At 43.9% G+C, this 19606-nt stretch overlaps 1 protein-coding gene across 16 annotated transcripts; it reads left to right on the plus strand.

The window, feature by feature from the left end:
* The first annotated feature begins 267 nt into the window (after positions 1-267).
* On the plus strand, positions 268-16575 carry abi2b (abl-interactor 2b). 16 transcript variants are annotated; one of them, XM_047339116.1, is made up of 12 exons: positions 268-445; positions 4094-4261; positions 4380-4556; positions 5475-5492; positions 5722-5829; positions 8114-8259; positions 10052-10176; positions 10457-10678; positions 11718-11882; positions 13061-13147; positions 13602-13787; positions 14044-16575. In XM_047339116.1, the coding sequence occupies exons 1-12, from the start codon at positions 329-331 to the stop codon at positions 14217-14219; spliced, it is 1695 nt and encodes a 564-aa protein (XP_047195072.1). In that variant the 5' UTR covers positions 268-328; the 3' UTR covers positions 14220-16575. The 16 variants fall into 16 exon arrangements, with proteins under 16 accessions (XP_047195072.1, XP_047195076.1, XP_047195064.1 ...); XM_047339120.1 differs by lacking the exon at positions 13061-13147; XM_047339108.1 differs by lacking the exon at positions 8114-8259 and having other exon boundaries at positions 5722-5825; positions 10055-10176.
* Positions 16576-19606: the final 3031 nt, after the last annotated feature.

Consider the following 19606-nt stretch of genomic DNA (forward strand, 5'->3'; position numbering starts at 1 on the left):
AAGTCCATCGGCCCCTGGGAGCCTCTCATGCTGCTCTGCAATAGAATAAAAGAGGAATCCCTGACAGGATGGTTTTGTTGCAAGTATTTCATAATGAGTAGAATAAGCCTGGAGCATTTTTGCAAACCACATAACTTGAGAAACATTGTTTTATCCAGTGGGGAGTTTGGTTTTTATGCGTTCCTGTTCCCAACATGATCAGTTTTGGGAACCCCTGCTGGGGAGAGCCCCTGCAGTACCGCCCACGGCCGCGGCGGCGCCAGCGAGAGCCCCCTCCAACCACCACCAGCACCACACATACACACACTGCTCCGCTAAAGATGTGAAAATGGCGGAGCTGCAAATGCTACTGGAAGAGGAGATTCCAGCAGGACGAAGCGCGCTACTGGACAGTTTCACCAATTTGGAACGAGTCGCGGAGTACTGCGAGAGCAACTATGTCCAGGTAGGCTGTCACCTGCGTGGGGGGGAAAAACACGGTGTGTGTGGGGAGGAGGGGGGAGGGTTTCTTTAATTTTTTCACGGCGGGGCGACCACTGATGCTCGGCTAGCTGCTGCTAACGCTGCCGACGTGGTTAGCTAGCCATGGGCTAACGCAAACACACAACCTGCAGTCGGGGCGTTTTCTCCCACAGACGAACACACTGGGTGTCGTCACCCGCGTCGCGTTCACACCCGGAGGGGTCAGCTTTGCTTTTTTTTGGGCGCACAACCCCCACTCCCCCCCACTCCCCCCACCCCCTCGTAATAACGGCGTGTGTGACTTGTACATCCCACGGTGGGGGGCTAGCTCTGTTAGCCTGCTAGCTGCTCGGCATCAGCCGCGGTCCAAATGACCAAACGGGGCGCCGTGAAAAATCAATTTCTGCGCGATCGGCCACCGCTGCTCCCGCGGGCCAGCTGATCGGGCACCGGCCCCGGGGGGATGCAGGAGCAGATCCCAGGCCAGATTAATCTCCATTGAGCTCCTCCTGACAGGAGATAAACCACTGATTTATGATGTTGGGACCTTTTAATGCTGCAGTCGCACACACACTGAAATTAAGCATCTTAACGCGTTCAAACATCCCCCCCCCCCCAAAAAAAGGCTTTTAAAGTTCCTGATTACTGTTCCTGGATTGAGCTTCAGGTTTAAAAGAAAACCGGGTGTTTTTGCATGCATGTGTCGTGAAGTGATCATCTGTACTGTCTGTGGGCATGCTGCAGGTGGGCTGCCACTTCCCCAGCCCCATTCAGATCACCCCGTGCTTTCTCTAATCACGGCCCTGCTTTGATGGATGGAAATGTGGCTCCGCGAGGTTTTGACAAAGGTGTGATGCTAAAAAACCTGACGTCCTTGATGAACAGGGCTGATCAGGTCTGACAGGTTCTCCTGAGGAGGCGGCGGCTCTTGGATGCTGGCAACTTGCTGTCTGGCAGGCTGCCCTGGATTCCTCTCCCCCCCCTGCAAGGTTTACCCAGCTGCTCTCCAATGGGTATTACCACTAATAGAATAGACAGACAGTAGTATTCATCAGAGGGTTATTTAGTGGGATACTTGATCTCTCAATTTCGAGCTGCAATTCACGCCGTTGCCCTGCCCTGTCTGCCTCCGAGTCTTTACACATTAGTCACGTAGGGATGGACACTTGTTGAACTTGGGCTTGGAGAGTGTTTTGGCCTACTGATTGTTGTTCTTTCAGTTTGTTCACACTTGTAATCCACATGCTACAGATGCTCTAAAAATGCATTAGTCAAATCAATGGACGGATAAATGGGCTTTACATTCAGCACAGTGTCGTCTATCCTTAGACTCTTGATTTGGATAAGTAGTCTACTTAGTATTTCATTTTTTATTTTCTAATTGATAGTATAGGTCCCATATTTGACATCACATTTCCTGGAACCTTGTCTCATGTTTTCTTATTTAGCGGGTAATTAGTAGAACATTTCCTAGAAAGGCTGTTGGATGAATTATAAGTTGCTAAACTTGTTAGATACCTGTTTGTTACCTGCGGTTACGTTTTTGTCTGTGCTTGTTTGTTAAGCAAAAACTATTGGACGGATCACGGTGGAAGAATGCAGCATGGATCAGGGAAGGAGCCCATTAAATGTTGGGGCAGATCCAGGATATTTTACTTTCTTATAATTGCAAGACAGTGTTTTTAAACGTTTTCATGGATTTCTCAGAGAATTAAGTGTGAATCCTGATGAAGAAATTCAGACATATATTGAGGCTTTCATATCCAAATACAAATCTGGATCTAGTGGATTTAAATGTGGCTTCATAGTGGAAGATGCTTTTCAGCTGCGTTAATTTAACAAGTAGGCCTAGAAACCTGTAATTGGCATGAATGAGTAGCTGAGAAAGACAAAATGTTCAAATGCAGATGTCTATATCCATCAGTGTTTCCTATAAAGACAAACAACAATACACAGATCAAAAAATGTCTCCCTTCTGCTCTGCATGTAGCCAGTTTGTCCTGATCCTTGGGCAAAGCTGCACCCCCCCACACTCCTGCGTTTGCAGACTGTCCGATGATGTGTATGATTGGATGCCACTTTGCGACTCCTCAGAAGTTTTTTTTTTTCTTGCATCCCAAGCGCAGTTGGTTTCTCATTACAGGGGAATAGACATGTTACCACTGAGGATGTGGCTGCTGTGACGAGTGTGGACACCTCTGCTTGTTCGCTGTTTGGTGCTGCTTCTATTATGAGTCTGTTTAAATCTTTGTGGTAAAATCAGCACCACACAGACTGATGTTGGAAAAATGCATAGATATTCAGTTTATTAAAATGCAGGACAAGGACATGCAGCGAATCCTCACATTCGAGAAGATAAAATGTCAGACAATAGTGAAATATGTCTCCTAAATCTTAAAGTGACCTTTTATTAGACAAATAAAAGCTGTAAGTCCACACATTCTAGAAGCAACAACAAAGAAGTTGGTGTCTTTTCTGCTTGAAAAATGGCTTCGACAATAAATTAATGATCAAAATAGTTGCTTTCATTCCCAAAATTAAGTATGATATGCTGTTGCAGCCCAGCCCTGCATGCAGTGTCAGTGAGGAGCAGTTTCCCAGCAGCAACATTAGCTGATCCATCTGCACTTTGATGTTCCAGTTGATGTGCCCACGCTGTGCCCACGGCCCGACCAGCTGCCTTACAAGACTCCCTTTACTCTGGCTGCAGCCATATTACCTGCTTCTCACTTCCTGCTCGTTAAGTTTAAAAAAAAAATATTGTTACCTCCGCCAAGGAGGGTATTCATCAGATATCGTTTGTCTGTCAGATGGTTGTTTAGCAGCATTCCATAGAAATGACGTTTCGTTATGGTTTCATGAATGAAAGAAGGGACCGCTGTGTGTCATGTTAACCTGTGACATCTGATCTCTCACCGTTTTTCTCTCACGCAATGATGAATTTAAATTAAGCAATTACGAATACAACTTAAAGGGCTGATACACACGCTCTTGAGCTGTGTGATGGCTTTTAATGAAATGTAAATGCTTTAAATACCCAATCAGAAACAGTTGTATTATTCAGCCGACTGTTGAAAGCACAAACTCTTTCTCTACTATCACTGTTGGTGTCACTCTTATTGCTTTGATTATAGCCCCTGATTTCACAATGGAAGGAAAGAATGTTGGCAGTGTAGATGCAGGGATTCCATTTAACTGCAGTGTTAATGGGGAGCATGTGTTTTTAATAGGCGACCTCCTCACAGTGAGGTAATCTGTCACAGGGAATGTTTAAACTCTTCTAACGTGACATTTCTCGTCTTTATTTCATTATGCAACACATGGTTGATTAATGACGAGACGGAAATAATCTACTAATATTTCAATAACTGATTTATATCAGTATTTTATATATCAACTTGTCATTTGTCTTTTGTGGGTCTGACAATAGAGGAGATTGACTGAAAGTGGTTTTTGATGACATCATCTTGGATAAAACTTCATTTTAAAATTGGTTTAATGCGAAACTGTATTTTAATGGCACAATGTGCCAGTGTGGATTGCTCCTGACAAACCGCTCCATCTCCACGAAATCCAATCCAAATATGTGCAGAAGTTCAGATGTCACTATTCTCTCTTCCCTCTCGTTCAGTCTCCAGACAAACAGAGGGCGCTGGAAGAGACTAAGAACTACACCACCCAGTCTCTGGCCAGCGTAGCCTACCTGATCAACACACTGGCCAACAATGTCCTGCAGATGCTGGACATCCAGGCCTCGCAGCTCCGCCGCATGGAGTCCTCCATCAACCACATCTCACAGGTCGGGAACTGACACACAAAGAATTCATGCAAAGACTAATGATTACTTCTTTTTTGATATTCCTGCTGAATGTCAGTGTTAATATTGCTTTGTCTGTCTCTGTACTTCATGTCCCCAGACGGTGGACATCCACAAAGAGAAAGTAGCACGGCGGGAGATCGGCATCCTCACCACCAACAAGAACACATCCCGCACACACAAGATCATCGCCCCAGCCAATCCCGAGAGGCCTGTGCGCTACATCCGCAAGTCCATCGACTACAGCCTGTTAGACGACATGGGTCATGGAGTCAAGGTGGGGAATTTCTTCCTTTTTGCCTTAGTTTCACTTGTTAGACCTAATTTATATGCACGATTCACTGCTTCTGAAACAAATGTTTATACTAGGGTGGGTAGGAAAACATAAAACTCTGAATTATGTTTGTTTTTCTACCATCCATCTTTTTAAAATGTATTTTATGTGAAGCACTGTGCAGCTTTACATCTTTAGGTGTTGAAAAATTATTCCAATGAATAATCCAAGAAGCAGAAATCAATAATACTCCATGTGACAACAACTTCATATTCAGGGTTCACATGCAGCAGCGCCTGGGAACCACTGCTGCAAGAGGACTAATGTGATTTTTTACATTTTAATGAGACCTTAAAAAACAGTCTGAAAGAATGTGTGGAATTCAGAAACCGGATTGTATTCTTGTTACGGGATTAATCTGGGCTGTTCACTGCAGAAAACCTAAAGGAAAGGACTTTCAGAGGTCAAATGATCACTCCTGGGTTTCAGTGACAAGTAATGTTAGAAGAAATCAATGACCCGGGCCTTTCACTAGGATGGGAAATGTCACCCAAGACATTCAGCTAAATATAGCTGCTGTTTTTGTTAGTCTGTCACCTGCTGCTGCTCCTGCACAGTAATGATTTTATCTAATAAAAAAGGTAAATGTGGCTGATATTTTTGGAAATCTTGTTTCACACTGTCTTTGCAAACAAAGACGAGCTTGTTCCGCTGAAGGTCTCAACGAATAAATTCCTCCAATATCATCACTGAGCCATTGTTGCCTGAATCTTACCGGCTTGGCTCTTTGTACCACATGCATGAATAATTGTTGTTTTTCTCTCCCCCCTTTTTTCTCTCCTCCTTCACACACTAATCCTCTGCTTTCTTCTCTCCCCCCTCTTTCTGCTTGCCTAATTGTATCTTTATAATCAACCATAGTGGTTGCAAAGGTTTAAGGTAAGACTATCAAAGTAAGCGCCTCAAACGAGGGAGGTGATATGTGTTTGTTGAATTAATTTGTATTTGGTTTGGTTTGCTGTGGGAGTATTCTTTTTCTTTTGAGTTTGTTCACCGTTTAAAGAAATAGTTTGACAAGACCGATAACTGTTGTACATGTTTTTACTCGTCTTAATTATCAGATTTACTGTATAAACTAACAAACAACCTCGCACATGTCCTGCTATAGGCCAGCGCCCAGAACATGAAGGCCGGAGGAGGCGCACTCCCTCGCACCAACCCCCCCACACAGAAGCCCCCCAGCCCGCCCATGTCAGGCAAAGGGACCCTTGGGTATGTAAACTGTGCCAGCGCCTCGGTGCGAGTTCAGACGGACGTAAGGAGGCAGACCGGTGTCTGTCAGAGACTGGGTGTGTGTTTTGTGGCTTTGGTAAAGAAACCACGAGTCCTTCAGATGAGCCTGGTTGCTCCCAGTTTCATCATCTCCCCTTTACCTCTGTTTAATTAGTGTCCTCGGGGTGATTTAGAATGGACGTCAGTGGTAGTTCTCATCACAGCGGTAATCTGTGTTGTGGTTTTTCATCTGCACAGGGGAGACTGGGTTTAGAGTCTCTCTTTTTTATTTTGGAAATGCCTTCCACCAAATTTGTTCCTTCATCCCTTTGTCTCTATATGCAGGAGAGATTTTTACGTGAAACTTTCAAATGCCTACATATCGCACACACCTCGTGAAGCATAATAAAGGACTTTTTCTGACTGATAAGTTTGTGCCATTGTGGATCTTGCACTCTGCCCCAAATATGGCAATCCACTGGTGGTATTTTTATGCACATGGTCATCACTTCTTGAATTATGAAACTGGAAGAAACAGATTTTAGAGAAGAGAAAACGCTAATAATACACTAACAAGCAAAGTCCTTCTTGTGAGAATACCAACCATTTAGCCACCATTCTGCTCCGGGCTGTTTAACCACAAAAGTAAAGTTTGGATGAAACTGTCAAGTTTGCGTTTGCAGTGTCAAATATATAAAAAAGTCATGTAATTGGGCCTGGGCTCAGCAGAATGTTGTGCACGTGGTGAGCGCTCAGATCTCCCAGTCTAAAAGCTTTTCACTGGGATTTGTCTAATGCCAGGGGCACAGGAGGAACACGATTATAAAGGTCACTGTAAATGTTCTTATGGTCTTAAAGCTGAAGGTTTTTTTTTTTTTAATGTTACTTCTGTTCTGTGTCTTGACTGTTGGAGGTATCTCTTATCCCACAGGGACTCGGCTAGCGCAGCACATTAATGTTGTGTTGTTGTCACCCGTGGGACCTTCCTGGGCATCAAATGCAGTTTGTTCTCTGTGTATGTGGGAAACGTATGTCTGTGTGTGTGTGTGTGTGTCCATAATCTCCACAATTGTCTGTCTCTGAATTTGTGATTGTGTCCACCCCCTTCATATTGACCCTCCGAGGTGTGTGTGTTTGTGTGTCTGTCCCTTCAAGACGCATGCTGATCAACCACAGCTCCAGCTCTCCATGGCGCACCTTCCGCCGCAGCCTGTGGCTACGAGCGGACATCTTATTCGTGATTTTAATTTATCGTCTCTCTTTTGTTATTCAACTTCCTCTTCGTTTGTTTTTTCCAAATTTACTTTCAGTTTTGTGTCTTTTCGACCCAGCCCGCCCACTCCTGGCTGCCCCATATTCCTCATAGCAACGTTTTTGCCATAGCAACAGTGCTCAGAGATGGGTCACCCCACTGTGTCAGCTGGGAAATTAACATTCCAATGCATCTTCTCAGGCCCAGATCAATAAATATCAGGGTTCTGTTTTTCTTTTCCTCATTTTAAAAACCGAAGACGCCACCAGCATATCGCTGCTGTCGGGTTAAAAATCACTTTCCATGTTTCTTTTTTAATGAATGTGCAAGTTTCTAGTTCAGAATATGGAGGCAGTGATTCAAAGTCATGATCAGGGACACATTGGCAGAACTAATTGGAAATATTTCAGCCAATCTGAAGCCACTTTTTCTACATTTCAGGATCACTTGAGTACAATTTTCATTGTCTTGTTGCTGTCAGTGCAAAGCACACACATTTACCTTATCCAGAAAACTGTCTTTTCTATTTCTGTTCAACAAAGGGCTCACTGTTATCTAGATTATGTGGCATATCTGCAAGCAGAGAGTTCACTGTCATCAAAACAGCTTATTTCTCTTCAAATTCAACACTACAAAAATCCGTAAAAGTCGTGTGCGTGATTGCACGATCCAAACTTTTCGTCCAGACTTTCAGTTTGTAGGTTACTAGCTCTGAGGAAGTGGATCCCATAGTGGATGGGAATTTGAAAACTCAGGAAGTGGAAGGGGAGAAGATTGCTCCATTCTATTATTCTTCCCGACCGTGGAGACAGTGCACATCTTATGGAAGTGTGGTTTTTAGGCGATAGCAGCGTTCCGCCCTGACGTCTGCTGTTTGCCCCTCAACACATGTGGACCCCAGCCACCCCCTCCCCGATGTTCACCACCTGACATACCCTTTTTAAGTTTGCACTTGTTTGTTTCTTGCTCTCCTCCTCCCCCTCCCTTCCCCTACACTTCTCTGTGGATGCCCCTCCCCCTCCTGACCCTCTCGCAGGCGCCACTCCCCTATAGGACACTCGAGCCGGTACGTCCGCCCGTTGTCCCTAACGACTACGTCTCAAGCCCGACGCGCAACATGCCGCAGCCCCAGCAGAGCCCTGCACGCACTGCATCCGTTAATCAGAGGAACCGCACGTACAGGTACCCCCCTCCCCTGTTCCCAGCATGCCTCTCAACACTTCTTAAACAAGCCACTTTTTTCCTCCACCTACTACCCCTTTCTTCTTCTCCTCTCCCACACTTTAAAAGTGCGAGCCAGCATCTGAGCATCTTTTCCCCTCTTCTTCCTCTCTGAAGTAACTTATTATGGAAAGTGTAATCACTCCCGTCTCTTTTTTTCCACCTCAACTCACAAGTATGACCTTATTTAACAGTTCCAACTTGAAAGGAAAGCCCAGATTAACACTTGATTTGGAAACCCCTCACCTACGCGCTTGCTCAAATGAGGACGAGGTAGAGATTGCACGGCGAGACACAGGTTCCTGGAGTGATCGAAATGAAATAGGCAACATCGCCCTCACAGCCCTGTCAACCCAAGATGACTATTTCATCCAAAACAGACAAATATTCATAGATCTCCTCTCTACTGTGCCCGATCTGTTGCCCCAAAAATCTTTAACATTCCTGGTCCGGAAATAGACAAGACAACTTTCCCCGACTCTCCTCTCAGCAGTCTTTATCCGCATCACTCCATCCATAGCTCATTCTCTTCATCTCCCAGCCATGCGCTCTCCTCTGTCCAACCAAAAGTCTGCCCCATGTGTCTTGATGCTTCCTGCTTTTTATATCTTTGTCTTCGTCCTGCGTCACCTTTGTCATTTGTCGTTGGTGAGGCTTCTCGCTGCTGTGGCACATAGTCATTTCTAAAGCATAACCGCTCACGCTAACACATGAATGCTCATGAGGGTGCCACGTTATTAACCTGAGTTATTGAGAAGCCAGGGAAGGGGATGCGACACACACCTTTACGTGAACACCCATTCTAGGCTGGTAGCAACTGGAATATAAAGATGAATGACACTCATATTGTGTCAAATACAATTAATCAGCATTAATCTCACTTGGGTAAATGATGTTTCCCGGCCCTGGAACTATCGCTAGTTTGCAATCTTTGACGTCACTGATTCATCAAACACAAACGTTTGACTACAGCTTTATTCACACTGTGGCTGCCACAAATATCAGTGTTAGGATTAAGGTGTTTTTTCCAGCTTGTGCAAATGAGCTGAAAGCACCAGCAAATAAGGGGATGACAGAGCGTTGCTTGAAAAAACAAAGCAATTGCATCCAAATGAACAAGGAGCAGTTTTCAGTCTCTTTCGCACCATTCAAATATCAGAGTTGGACCACAGTCTGTAAGTGAGAAACAACAAGGTCGTGGCTACTTTCTTATCATTTTATTTAATCAGTTATCTGATAAAGAAACCTAGTATTCATGGTAATAGAATTGCGAAAGCTGCAAGCAGCCAGTGCTTGTCGGATGGTCAAACTGCATCCAGAGGCCGCACCCAATTTCTTCAACCTTACAAAACCTACAGTTTGATACTCGAGCCCACTTCTCTTTCAATCTGTTTTTCATTCTGTACACAACTTATGTGTAACACTATTCATTTGCACAATTATATTGTTTCCTACGACTGTAAGTAAAGTTTCTGGCCCCTTCTATTATGGCTGACTTTTACCTGCAGTTTAAAACAGCTGTAAACACACTTGCTTTTCTACATGGTTGCATGACGGGTCATAAGAACTTCTCTTCCCCCCCGAGTATACCCGGCCTTTAAGTGAAGTACCCTGGGGTTACCTTTTAAATGTAGGCCTCAACATTTATGTGTTAAGATGAGTTGCGCAACAAAGGCAGTTTCTCCCAGAGGTCTGAATGTGCGAGTGTGCCTGAGTGTAAGTGGCCTGATTTCTTTTGCCACCCTCCCACCAGCAGTGGGAGCAGCGGAGGCAGCCACCCCAGCAGCAGTCGCAGCAGCAGCCGGGAGAACAGCGGCAGTGGCAGCGTGGGCATACCCATCGCTGTGCCGACCCCGGCCCCACCCAACGCCTTCCCAGGTAACGCCTGCTTCTACTTCCCTCTCCAAGAAGCTGACTGCATGATGATTTAATGCTTGAAACCAACTAACTTGACTAATCTTTTTTCAATATTAAAGAGGCTATACTCTGGGTTTCAAATTGTTTTAAATTCAAATCACAATGTGTGACACCCTGGATCTACTGCAATCCTGTCTTCCCTTCTCACTCTTATCTTGACCTCCTTCACCTATCTTTTCTCTCCTTCCGGATTGTTTTTAATACCTCTTCAACTCCCTGACCTTCGGCCCCTCGGGTTCAGTCCCTGTCCCATCCAACCCTGCCAATCCCGCCAAACCTCCCTCCAACACCCCCACCTCTGCCACAACCCCTGGTCCCCCGGGGCCCTCTCCCCTAGACAGCCCCCCACAGGCCCCCAACCCACCTGTAGAGATCCCGCCTGTACCACCACCCCCTCCCCAGCTCCCCACCTCTGCGGCCCCCACTGGCACAGGCCCCGCCACTTTCGGCAACCATGCACAAGGTGAGTGTGAGAAACGGTGGGAGAAGCTCACCCGCTCCCTCTCTACATCCTCCATCCTGCCTCCCCCCTGACATGCATCCTCCCGCCTTGAGACACAGATGTGTTCATCCACTGATGTGTCATCAACCAGCATATTCAATGGTATTGTCTGACAGCTTGTAACTATCGATCAGTCATTGATCAAGTCAGGTCTTCAGTGATAAGGTTGACCAAACGCTAGTAATCGTAAACAAAATCAGGACTTAACAAATAGTATCAGTTTTATGTATGAAATAAAATGATAAATTCACATTTTAATTTCTCAAACCCAGAGCTGTTGAGTCTTTGAGTGTATGAAATTAAAGCAGATATGACGTATAATAATTTAAAAGCTATAACCACAGATAATTCCAGTCTATTATCGCAGTCTTGGAAAATCTTCAGCAGCAAGTCTCATGTTGACACCTGTTCTACCTTTTTAAGCAAACAGCTGAGAAGAGAAATTCCACTTTTTAAGGTCACTGTAGGGCACTTGAAAATATTGATCAAAACTGTCCCGAATATCAAAAAGTCTGGATCACACAGCCTGGTTTCATGTGCCGCCGCTGGATTCTCCGCTCTTCATCCTTCACAGCATCTCATCAGCTGCCTGCGTCTGTGTTGATGCCGATGTTCTGATCTATAATGCATGAGCCGTGTGGTGAGAAGCTTTCGCAGTGAATTCTTCATTTCGTTTGTATTTATTTCGCCTTTTCTTTGTAAGTTGTGTGGCTGCTGGATATTGTCATTTCCACTCAATGTGCTGTGCTACTGTTCATGGTATAATGTGGCTTCTGTGTAAAATGTAAAACACAAAACAAATGCAAAGATTTGCATATCAAATTTGAATCAAATTGTTCAAGTAGCTGCTTGAGAAATGTATCCCGAAACTAATTACCAGGTTTCTTAACTATCATTAACTAATATGCCGTTATAAGACCCACTGAAGGATTATTAAAAATCCAGCTCCCCACCCTCACTGAATGACTCTCTGCTTCCCCCTGGTGTCGTCTCTCCGCAGGTGTGGTGCAGTTCTACAGCATGAACCGCCCGGCGCAGCCTCAGCAGCAGCAGAACCCGCAGGTGGGAGGCTCCCTGCCGTACCGCCGGCCTTCGTCTGTCACCGGTCAGCCCAGCATGGCCCAGAGCCAGCTCAACGGTGGACCACACTTCGCCCAGAACCAAGGTTTGTTTAAGGGGTTCTATTAAACAATTTCCCCAAAATAACTCCAAATTAGATAGTTATTACCTTTATAACTGTCAAACAAACCTAATCATGTCCTTTGTATTGAAGCAGGAAATAATATCTACTACGTTTATTACTACTAACAGCTGTTTAAAGTTGAACCAGACACTGAAACAATTCTTGTTGTTATCTGGGTTCCTTCAGTTCAATTCGTTTTTTTTTCCTCTTTTCGTTTCAGTCTTAAATCTCATCGTCTGTTTATTTTTAAATCAGCTCTCTCGGACTCCAGCTTCTCTCCAAACTTTTAGATTTCAGAGGGAGCAGATCACCAAAGTCTTACTCTCGCCGTTTTGTATCTCTTCAGAAAAAGATCCGTCTGTTTTTGTGGTCTGTCATTTTCCCACTCGATTAACTGCCTCCACTCGACTTCTGCTTTGTATCAGCTCCTTGTCTTTACAGCTCTTTGTAATGTTTTACCCCCCCATTTGTCTCTAGCACTGTCTGATTGAGTGCTACGCTTTTATTTCTATCCAAGCTCAAATGTCAATTGGCATCAGAATGATTTGTGCAGTATGTTCTTAAGAGTAATTTATGGCTTCAACTCAAGTATTTTTTTTATAACTTAATGATAAATTAATAATTTAGTCTATAAAATGTCCTGTTTTGTCCAACGTTCGGTCCAATTCAATTTACTGTCATAGAAGAATAGAAGAAAACCAGCAAGTATTCATAAAATATACAAAGCATAGCCTAGTACTTGAAAACATTTTTGAAAAATTGTGCAATTTTAGTTTGTGTGTAGTTGAATTAATTTAATGCTTAATTTATAGGTTGATCAACTCGATCGTCTTTTTAAAGAAAGTGTATGATGACATAGTTTTTGCTTCTCAAATATGAGGACTGGCTACTTTTTTCTATTGGTTATGAAAAGAGTTGTAAATTCCATCCGTACAGCCACAAATGGAAAGAATAATTAATAACTATGGACGTCCCAGGTTTGTGCTTTGCTAAAAATCGTTGTCTGCATATTGTCTGTCCTTTACATGTTTATTCTAATCTCATTTTCTTGTGTCTTTGCTGTTCTCATGTCTGTCCCACTGCGACGCACCCTCTCTGGCCCTGTCCTCCTCCATCTCCGTGTGTTGATTTTATTTTGACTTATTTGTTCTCGGTGATAGCCGGCCCGCTCGCGCCCCCTCCCCCCTCCATGCAGATCACCCCTCAACTGCCTCTGATGGGCTTTGTGGCCCGAGTTCAGGAGACTAGTAAGTGGTTTTTTAGCTCCTCGCTCCCTCTGCATGACCTCCGTTTGTTTCGAAATCCTCTCCCCCAGCAGTTAGTGAGCATCAGGGATCCGTCCCCTCTAGGTGACCAAACCACCTAAAGCATGATATGAATAATGAGGCCTGTTGGTGTTTGTTCATGAGCATGATGATGTTTCTATATATCTGTGTCCTCTTTCATTTCTCTCAGCGATCCCAACCATCCAGTTCCTTCTTAAATTTCTCTAAATGCAAGTTGAATCAGTATGTGCACCCTTTGTACCCGTCGTATCGAACCCTTCTGAGTTTGACGTATAAAGTTTATTTTCATCCAGCATGGTCTGTTTCTGTTCCTTCCTTCAATGCATGTGAATTTCAATCTGTCCTCTGTGTCCCTGTACTTCTTTCCTCTCCTCTAACTGCTTCTTCTTCTTGCCTCCCTGAAAACTACTTCTAGTCTCAGACGTGCCGCCCCCACCTCCGCCTTCCGACGAGCCGGTGTTTGAGGAGCCTACGCTTCAGTCACCGCTGCCAGATGACTACGAGGATGAAGAGGACGAAGAGGAGTCGGCGGTGGTGGAGTACAGCGACCCGTACGCCGAGGAGGACCCGCCCTGGGCCCCACGCAGCTACCTGGAGAAAGGTGTGACATCATCGCTCCCTCATGAGGCACATTTATAAAGGAAAAGTCCTCCCTGAAATACTAGACCAGACACCCTGGTGTGACTCACTCGTACCTTTCCTCAGTTGGGACATAGTGTTTTGTTTGCAAAGTTTGAAATTACAAAATAATTCTTTGTCCTTCAAGTTTAACATGTAGGAAAACGCCTGCATCTTCTTCTGTTTCGATGTCCATGTGATTATTGTTTCGTTGACGTCAAACTGCCGTTTTCCCTCAGTGGTGGCCATCTACGACTACAGCCGCGACAAAGAGGACGAGCTTTCGTTCATGGAGGGCGCCATCATCTACGTGATCAAGAAGAACGACGACGGCTGGTACGAGGGCGTGATGAACAGCACCACGGGCCTCTTCCCCGGCAACTACGTCGAGTCCATCATGCACTACGCCGACTGAACTATCCCCCGTCTGAGAGGAAGAGGAGCGGGAGGAGCTCTTGATGAGGAAGGGAAGGGGTTTAAGGTCAAAGACTGTGATCAGGTAGAGTATGATCACCTCCGTGCGCGGAGAGAAGAGAGAAGCAGGTGGGAAGACGAAGCAGTTTTTAAAGAAGTTGCAACATGACAAACTGAAGCCCTGTCATTCTCTCGACATAGTCGCCATTGTAAAACAACCACTACTCTAGATATATCCTTCCCTGACATATTTCTTTCTTTGTTTCTTTATTTGACTGAGGACTGGAACGGTGATGGATTTGTTGTATTTTGAGAGTTTTGTGTTACATTGTGAGGCCACTACATTGAATTTTTGCTTCATCTGTTAAAATGTTTTTCTGTTTAACCAAATTGCCCTTATTTTTAAGAATATTTATTGGATTTTGTAGTGGGACAAATGGTGAGCAGGTGGATGGGGCTGCTGAGAGGGATTTCTACGTTGCAGCCTCAGAGAAAGGGCTGGAGAAGAATGTGTCTGCACGTGTAGATTTTCTCCTTAACACTCCAGAGACATTTAAGAGAAAAACACACCTCTCGCTATATATATATAAAGTATGATGCAACAACAATATCCTCGAAGGGGAAAAGGTAGTAATTTCTGTACTTGACAAAACTTTAAGTTAGGTACCTTAGCAGGAAGCTGACATTTACTAAGATAAGCACATCAAATGTCTTAAGGTGACACACTAAGCAAGATGAAGGTGGGTCTGTGAAGACGTCTGAAGGCCAACGGAAAAACCCCGAGAGTGCTTTAAATCCACATTCACCTTTATTTTCAAAGTTTATTTAATTATCCGAAATGTTTGCACCATTGCAAGTCCGAGGTTTAACTCAAGGGGCGAGTTGACTCACTACATTCTTCACTTTTGCTGGCCAGTGTGCGTTTTTTTTGGGTCCACCCCACAAGTGAGAGGAGAGCAAGAGCTCGTCAGCTGCACAATGACCTGGGTTATGAAGTCTTACTCTGCAGCTCCTGTCAAGAACAGTAGGAACATTTTAGCTCGGCCGGCGCACTAATCGTTTGCAGTGATCGTACGCACTCGACACGAAGAGTTGATTTTATTTTTTATGTTGTCAAGAGTTTTACCAAGGGGTCCAGAATCAAGTTTAGCTTGCAGAGCGGCAGACTGCATGTTTCAACAAGGGGGGAAAAAAAACCTTTTCTCGTCTGCTCTTCTGAAGATTAATGTCTTAATACTTTTAGATATGGTGTGGTTTGGTTTTTTGATATTCACCTACAACGACGACGCATTTAGGTCATATCTAAGATGCTTGTGCCATATTGAAGTGTGTGTTGCTGTTCCGAGGTTCTCACTTCATTTGCAATAAATTGGCCGGAGTGGGGTTGGATTTGTCGTTGAGATACAAAACTTTATTCTCTCCTATTTTTTCATTTTTCTCCATCCGTTTTTCCCAAGTTACTTTAAATCAAAAGCACATACATTTGTAGTAAAAAGGTGTAGAAGAAGAAATAATATAAATGTGAGATGTATTACGTCCTCAAAAAACGGGACTTATTGAATATGAAAAGAAGCCAGCTGTTGTGTTGAAATGGTTTTAACCGTCGCAAGCCCCCGATAATTCTTAACGGCGTCAGTTTAGGCATCGTCGGTCCTCCGTACTGTTTCCAATACGCTTGGATGTTGGGTGTTTGCGAGGGCTCAGTGCTTGTACTTATGTCAGAATCTTTATTTTCTATTAAAAAAAAAAAAGAAATAATAACAAGTGGGTCTGTATGTGAGTCTTGCATGCCATTGTTCTTATATGTACTGGTGTCCCAAAAAAAACCTGTGTGGCGAGATCACCCATTCTCAAAAAGACAAGCAGCCCTGCAGCTCTGACCCGGTACCGCCAGCCTCATCCAAAGAGACTGTACCACCTTACTTCACGCCCGCCTCCGAGGAGTCGTCTCTGACCCGTGGGGGGGAGGACGGAGGGGAAGGGACCCGGCTCCCTCCCCCGTCAGTAGCCGCCATTGCGTCAGTGGTGAAAAATCCTTTGTGTAAGCTGCTCGTGAATCCTGCGGACAAAGAACCCCAACAGGCGGGAGGGAGGGAGATGAATGGATGACGATAAATGTTAATGCTCAAGATCAATTGCAAAAAAGCTTGACTCTTGGTTTTTATTTTTATTTTCTAACGCTCCAAATGGAAATCCCGGGTCTGCAGGATTCACAGCCCCTGGAGTCACAGGCGTCCCTCGGGATGCGGAGTCAAACAGTCCATAATGCCATTGTGTTGCACAGTTAAAGTTGAATTGCAGAAGTATCATATTTGTAAAATTCATGAGAACAAAGACAATAAAATTATTAAGATTTACGGTGTAGTTATGTCTTGCTGCTTGTTTGTATGTATTTGCGCATTAATTATTGGGATTGCATCTTAAAATGTTCACATTTCAAAGCTTCTTTCTGACTGTTAAAGCTGCTTTATTCAAACTACATGAAATATTTAGGTTTTCAATATTGCCTCATATTTGGGGTCATAGTTTATTTCTTAGTCTTAAAGAACTTTGGTTTCCGACTTAATTCTTATTGATTTATAATCCTTTAAAACATAGCAACTACTACATGACCCCCCTGATACTGAATTTATTCTATAAAAGACAGTTAAAGCTAAACTATCCAGAATTTTCCACAAAAAATGCAAAGGTTGAATAATACAAATAAAATAAGGCAGCACAAATGTTCCATAACAGAGCTCACACACATATTCCACATATTAAAATGTTTCTTTGATGCATAAGGATTCTGCTGCACCTCCTAGATTAAGTTACAGTGACAATAAAAGCATATTCAAATACATCTGGTGTCCCAGTGAGCTGTTGTGTCCCATGGGTTCATTGTCACGGCATCACTCAATGCATGATCATGTAACAGCACCAGTGTGTTTCTGTATGTTTGCACTGTGCAATCACATATCTATCTATCTATCTATCTATCTGTCTGTCTGTCTGTCTGTCTGTCTAAAAGATAATTAATGCGTTGTTGCAAGACCTCCAGAAAGTTTTGTAAGATCTTTCAAAAACTTCTCCTCTCTCTCTCTCCCTCTCTCCCTCTCTCTGTCCCCCCTCTCTTTCCCAGCCTTCTCCCCCCTTCTTCCTCTCGTCTCTCTCTCTCCTGTTATCTCACTCAGCTCCCCTCTCTGCCTCTCTCCCTCCCTTCTTCAGCTACCCTCTCTCTCTCTCTCTCTCTCACACACAAAAACATTGATTCATTCAACTCACATTGAAACATTTTTGCAAGATATCACAACACTTTCCCAGGATCTCGAAATAATGTTCTTTTTGACATTTTACCCATCGAGCAAAAAGCTGGTACCTGCTTAATAATTCAAAATGAAAGAAATATGCATGAGATGTTTGGTTAAATAGCTTGAGTGGGAATAAAATGAGCCACGGCTAAGGTCGGATAATTATTTCCTTTTTGGTTTTACAATTTGATTTGAGGGAATTTAAATATGTCAAGAACTACGAGATGAGGGAGCATTGTCTGCACGAGTGCTTTATTTGGATGCTTTGCTCACTTCCACTCATGCACAGTTTCCGGAAGAATGTTTCTTTTCAAACCAGATTAATTTGGGATGTTTGGAAACTCACCTTCCTGCCGGAATACTTCCTGTCACCTGGCAGCTCCCTGTTCTCCTCTCCTTGCAGCCGAGCTAAATGGAACAGGCCTCATATTGTGTATTGAGACAAGAAAGAGGCGATATAAGTGCTACCTTCAGTATGACTCCTCCTGAGCTTTGACAGCTAAGAGCAGGAGGAGAGATGGATGGAATTTAGATTTGAAGTGTGAATGAAGAGGATTGGGGGGGGGGGAAATCACAGTGAAAAGTGGACTTACCTTTTTACGTGTGCAGACAGGATTGGCACGGAAACGGGGAGCGAGATGTGTCAGAGGGATTCTTCTGTTTGGTCGTGAGGTTCAGGACTTGGGGGAGGACAAGTTCTGACAAACCCTATTACACATCACCCACGTTCCCTCTGCACATGCACTGAGCTATACTACATCAAACTTTTATTTGGGGGGAGGTGGGTGGTGAAATCTTCCTGAATCCAACTTGTCCTTGTCTTGATTTTCTGCAGAAAGGCTTGTGGGTTTAGCTCTCTGACCTTTCGTCGTGTGTGCATGTGCGTGTCGTGTGTGGATAGTTATGGAGCGTCTGTCATCATGTGAAGCCTTTCTCTCCGTGAGGAATGCAGTTTCTTACCCGGCATCGCAGACAGGTGTCACACCGCAACGCCAACGTGCCTGAACAGAGGCTCAGTCAAACGCATGGGAAACTTATGATGCCCTGATGGGGATCCGACTGTTCTGGGAATAAGTTCGACTTTATGTTTCCACAAGCAGCAATCTCTCCAGGGCCTGAGGCTGTTATCAAATCAGTGAGATCTCAGTAACATATGAATACGTATGATTTGTGTATGTGTGTGTCGTATTCAAACCATTTGTGGCCTGTGAGCTTCTTTAAGTATCATGTTTCGGATCCAGAGGCTTCATTTAGCCAATGTTCCACAAAAAAGCAAATATGTGAGGGAAGATTCCCCTTTAATCATCTCACCACACCTCAATATTTACAATTTAAAAGTGTCATATATGTCGTGTTTGTAGTAACAGTCGATCGTCTGCAGAAACGGTAATAGTACATGTTGCTCAAAGGCCCCTTGCACATTAGATTTATATGATTTGTACTTGTAATAGAGTATTTTTGCAGTGTTGTATTGGTATTTCTACTCAAATAAAACATCTGGTAACTTCTCCCACCACTTTCAACAATCAGAAATCGACAGTCAGGGCCAGAGAGTGTGTAATTGAATAGAGGCTGTCATTTCCCACATTGCCCCTTCGTGTCAAATCAGACAATTCCTGGTTTGTTTCCCTCTATGAGCCACTTTCCTTGTGAATACTACAAACTCTATTCAACATTGTGTTTTTGCTCCATTCTCATCCGTCACCGACTCCACTTTTCTCTTCCACTCTTGTCAGCTGCCACATTAGTTCTCGAGGATTCAATATAGTGGATTTAACAGCTCTCTGCAGCCTGAGGCGAAGCTTTCAGAAAGGTCAGACCTCAGACACTAATGTGAAGTATGGTCCTGGGGCCTGGAGGCTGCACTGTAAATCCACTCAGGGCTGATTTGTCAAGGCAGAAGCTTTCAAAATAAAGGTATTTTATGTGTCCAAATTGTGGTTTTGCTTGATATGTTGCTGATTATCTTAATCTATAATAATAATGTATTAGTTTAATTCTGTATTAATCTCAATCTGCAAAGTAACTATTCATTTAAGAGTGTAAAAAGTATATTTGCATCCAAAATGTTGTTATATAAACTATTAAATAGAATAAA

This window comes from Hippoglossus stenolepis, chromosome 24 (assembly GCF_022539355.2).
Source record: "Hippoglossus stenolepis isolate QCI-W04-F060 chromosome 24, HSTE1.2, whole genome shotgun sequence".
Taxonomy (NCBI): domain Eukaryota; kingdom Metazoa; phylum Chordata; class Actinopteri; order Pleuronectiformes; family Pleuronectidae; genus Hippoglossus; species Hippoglossus stenolepis.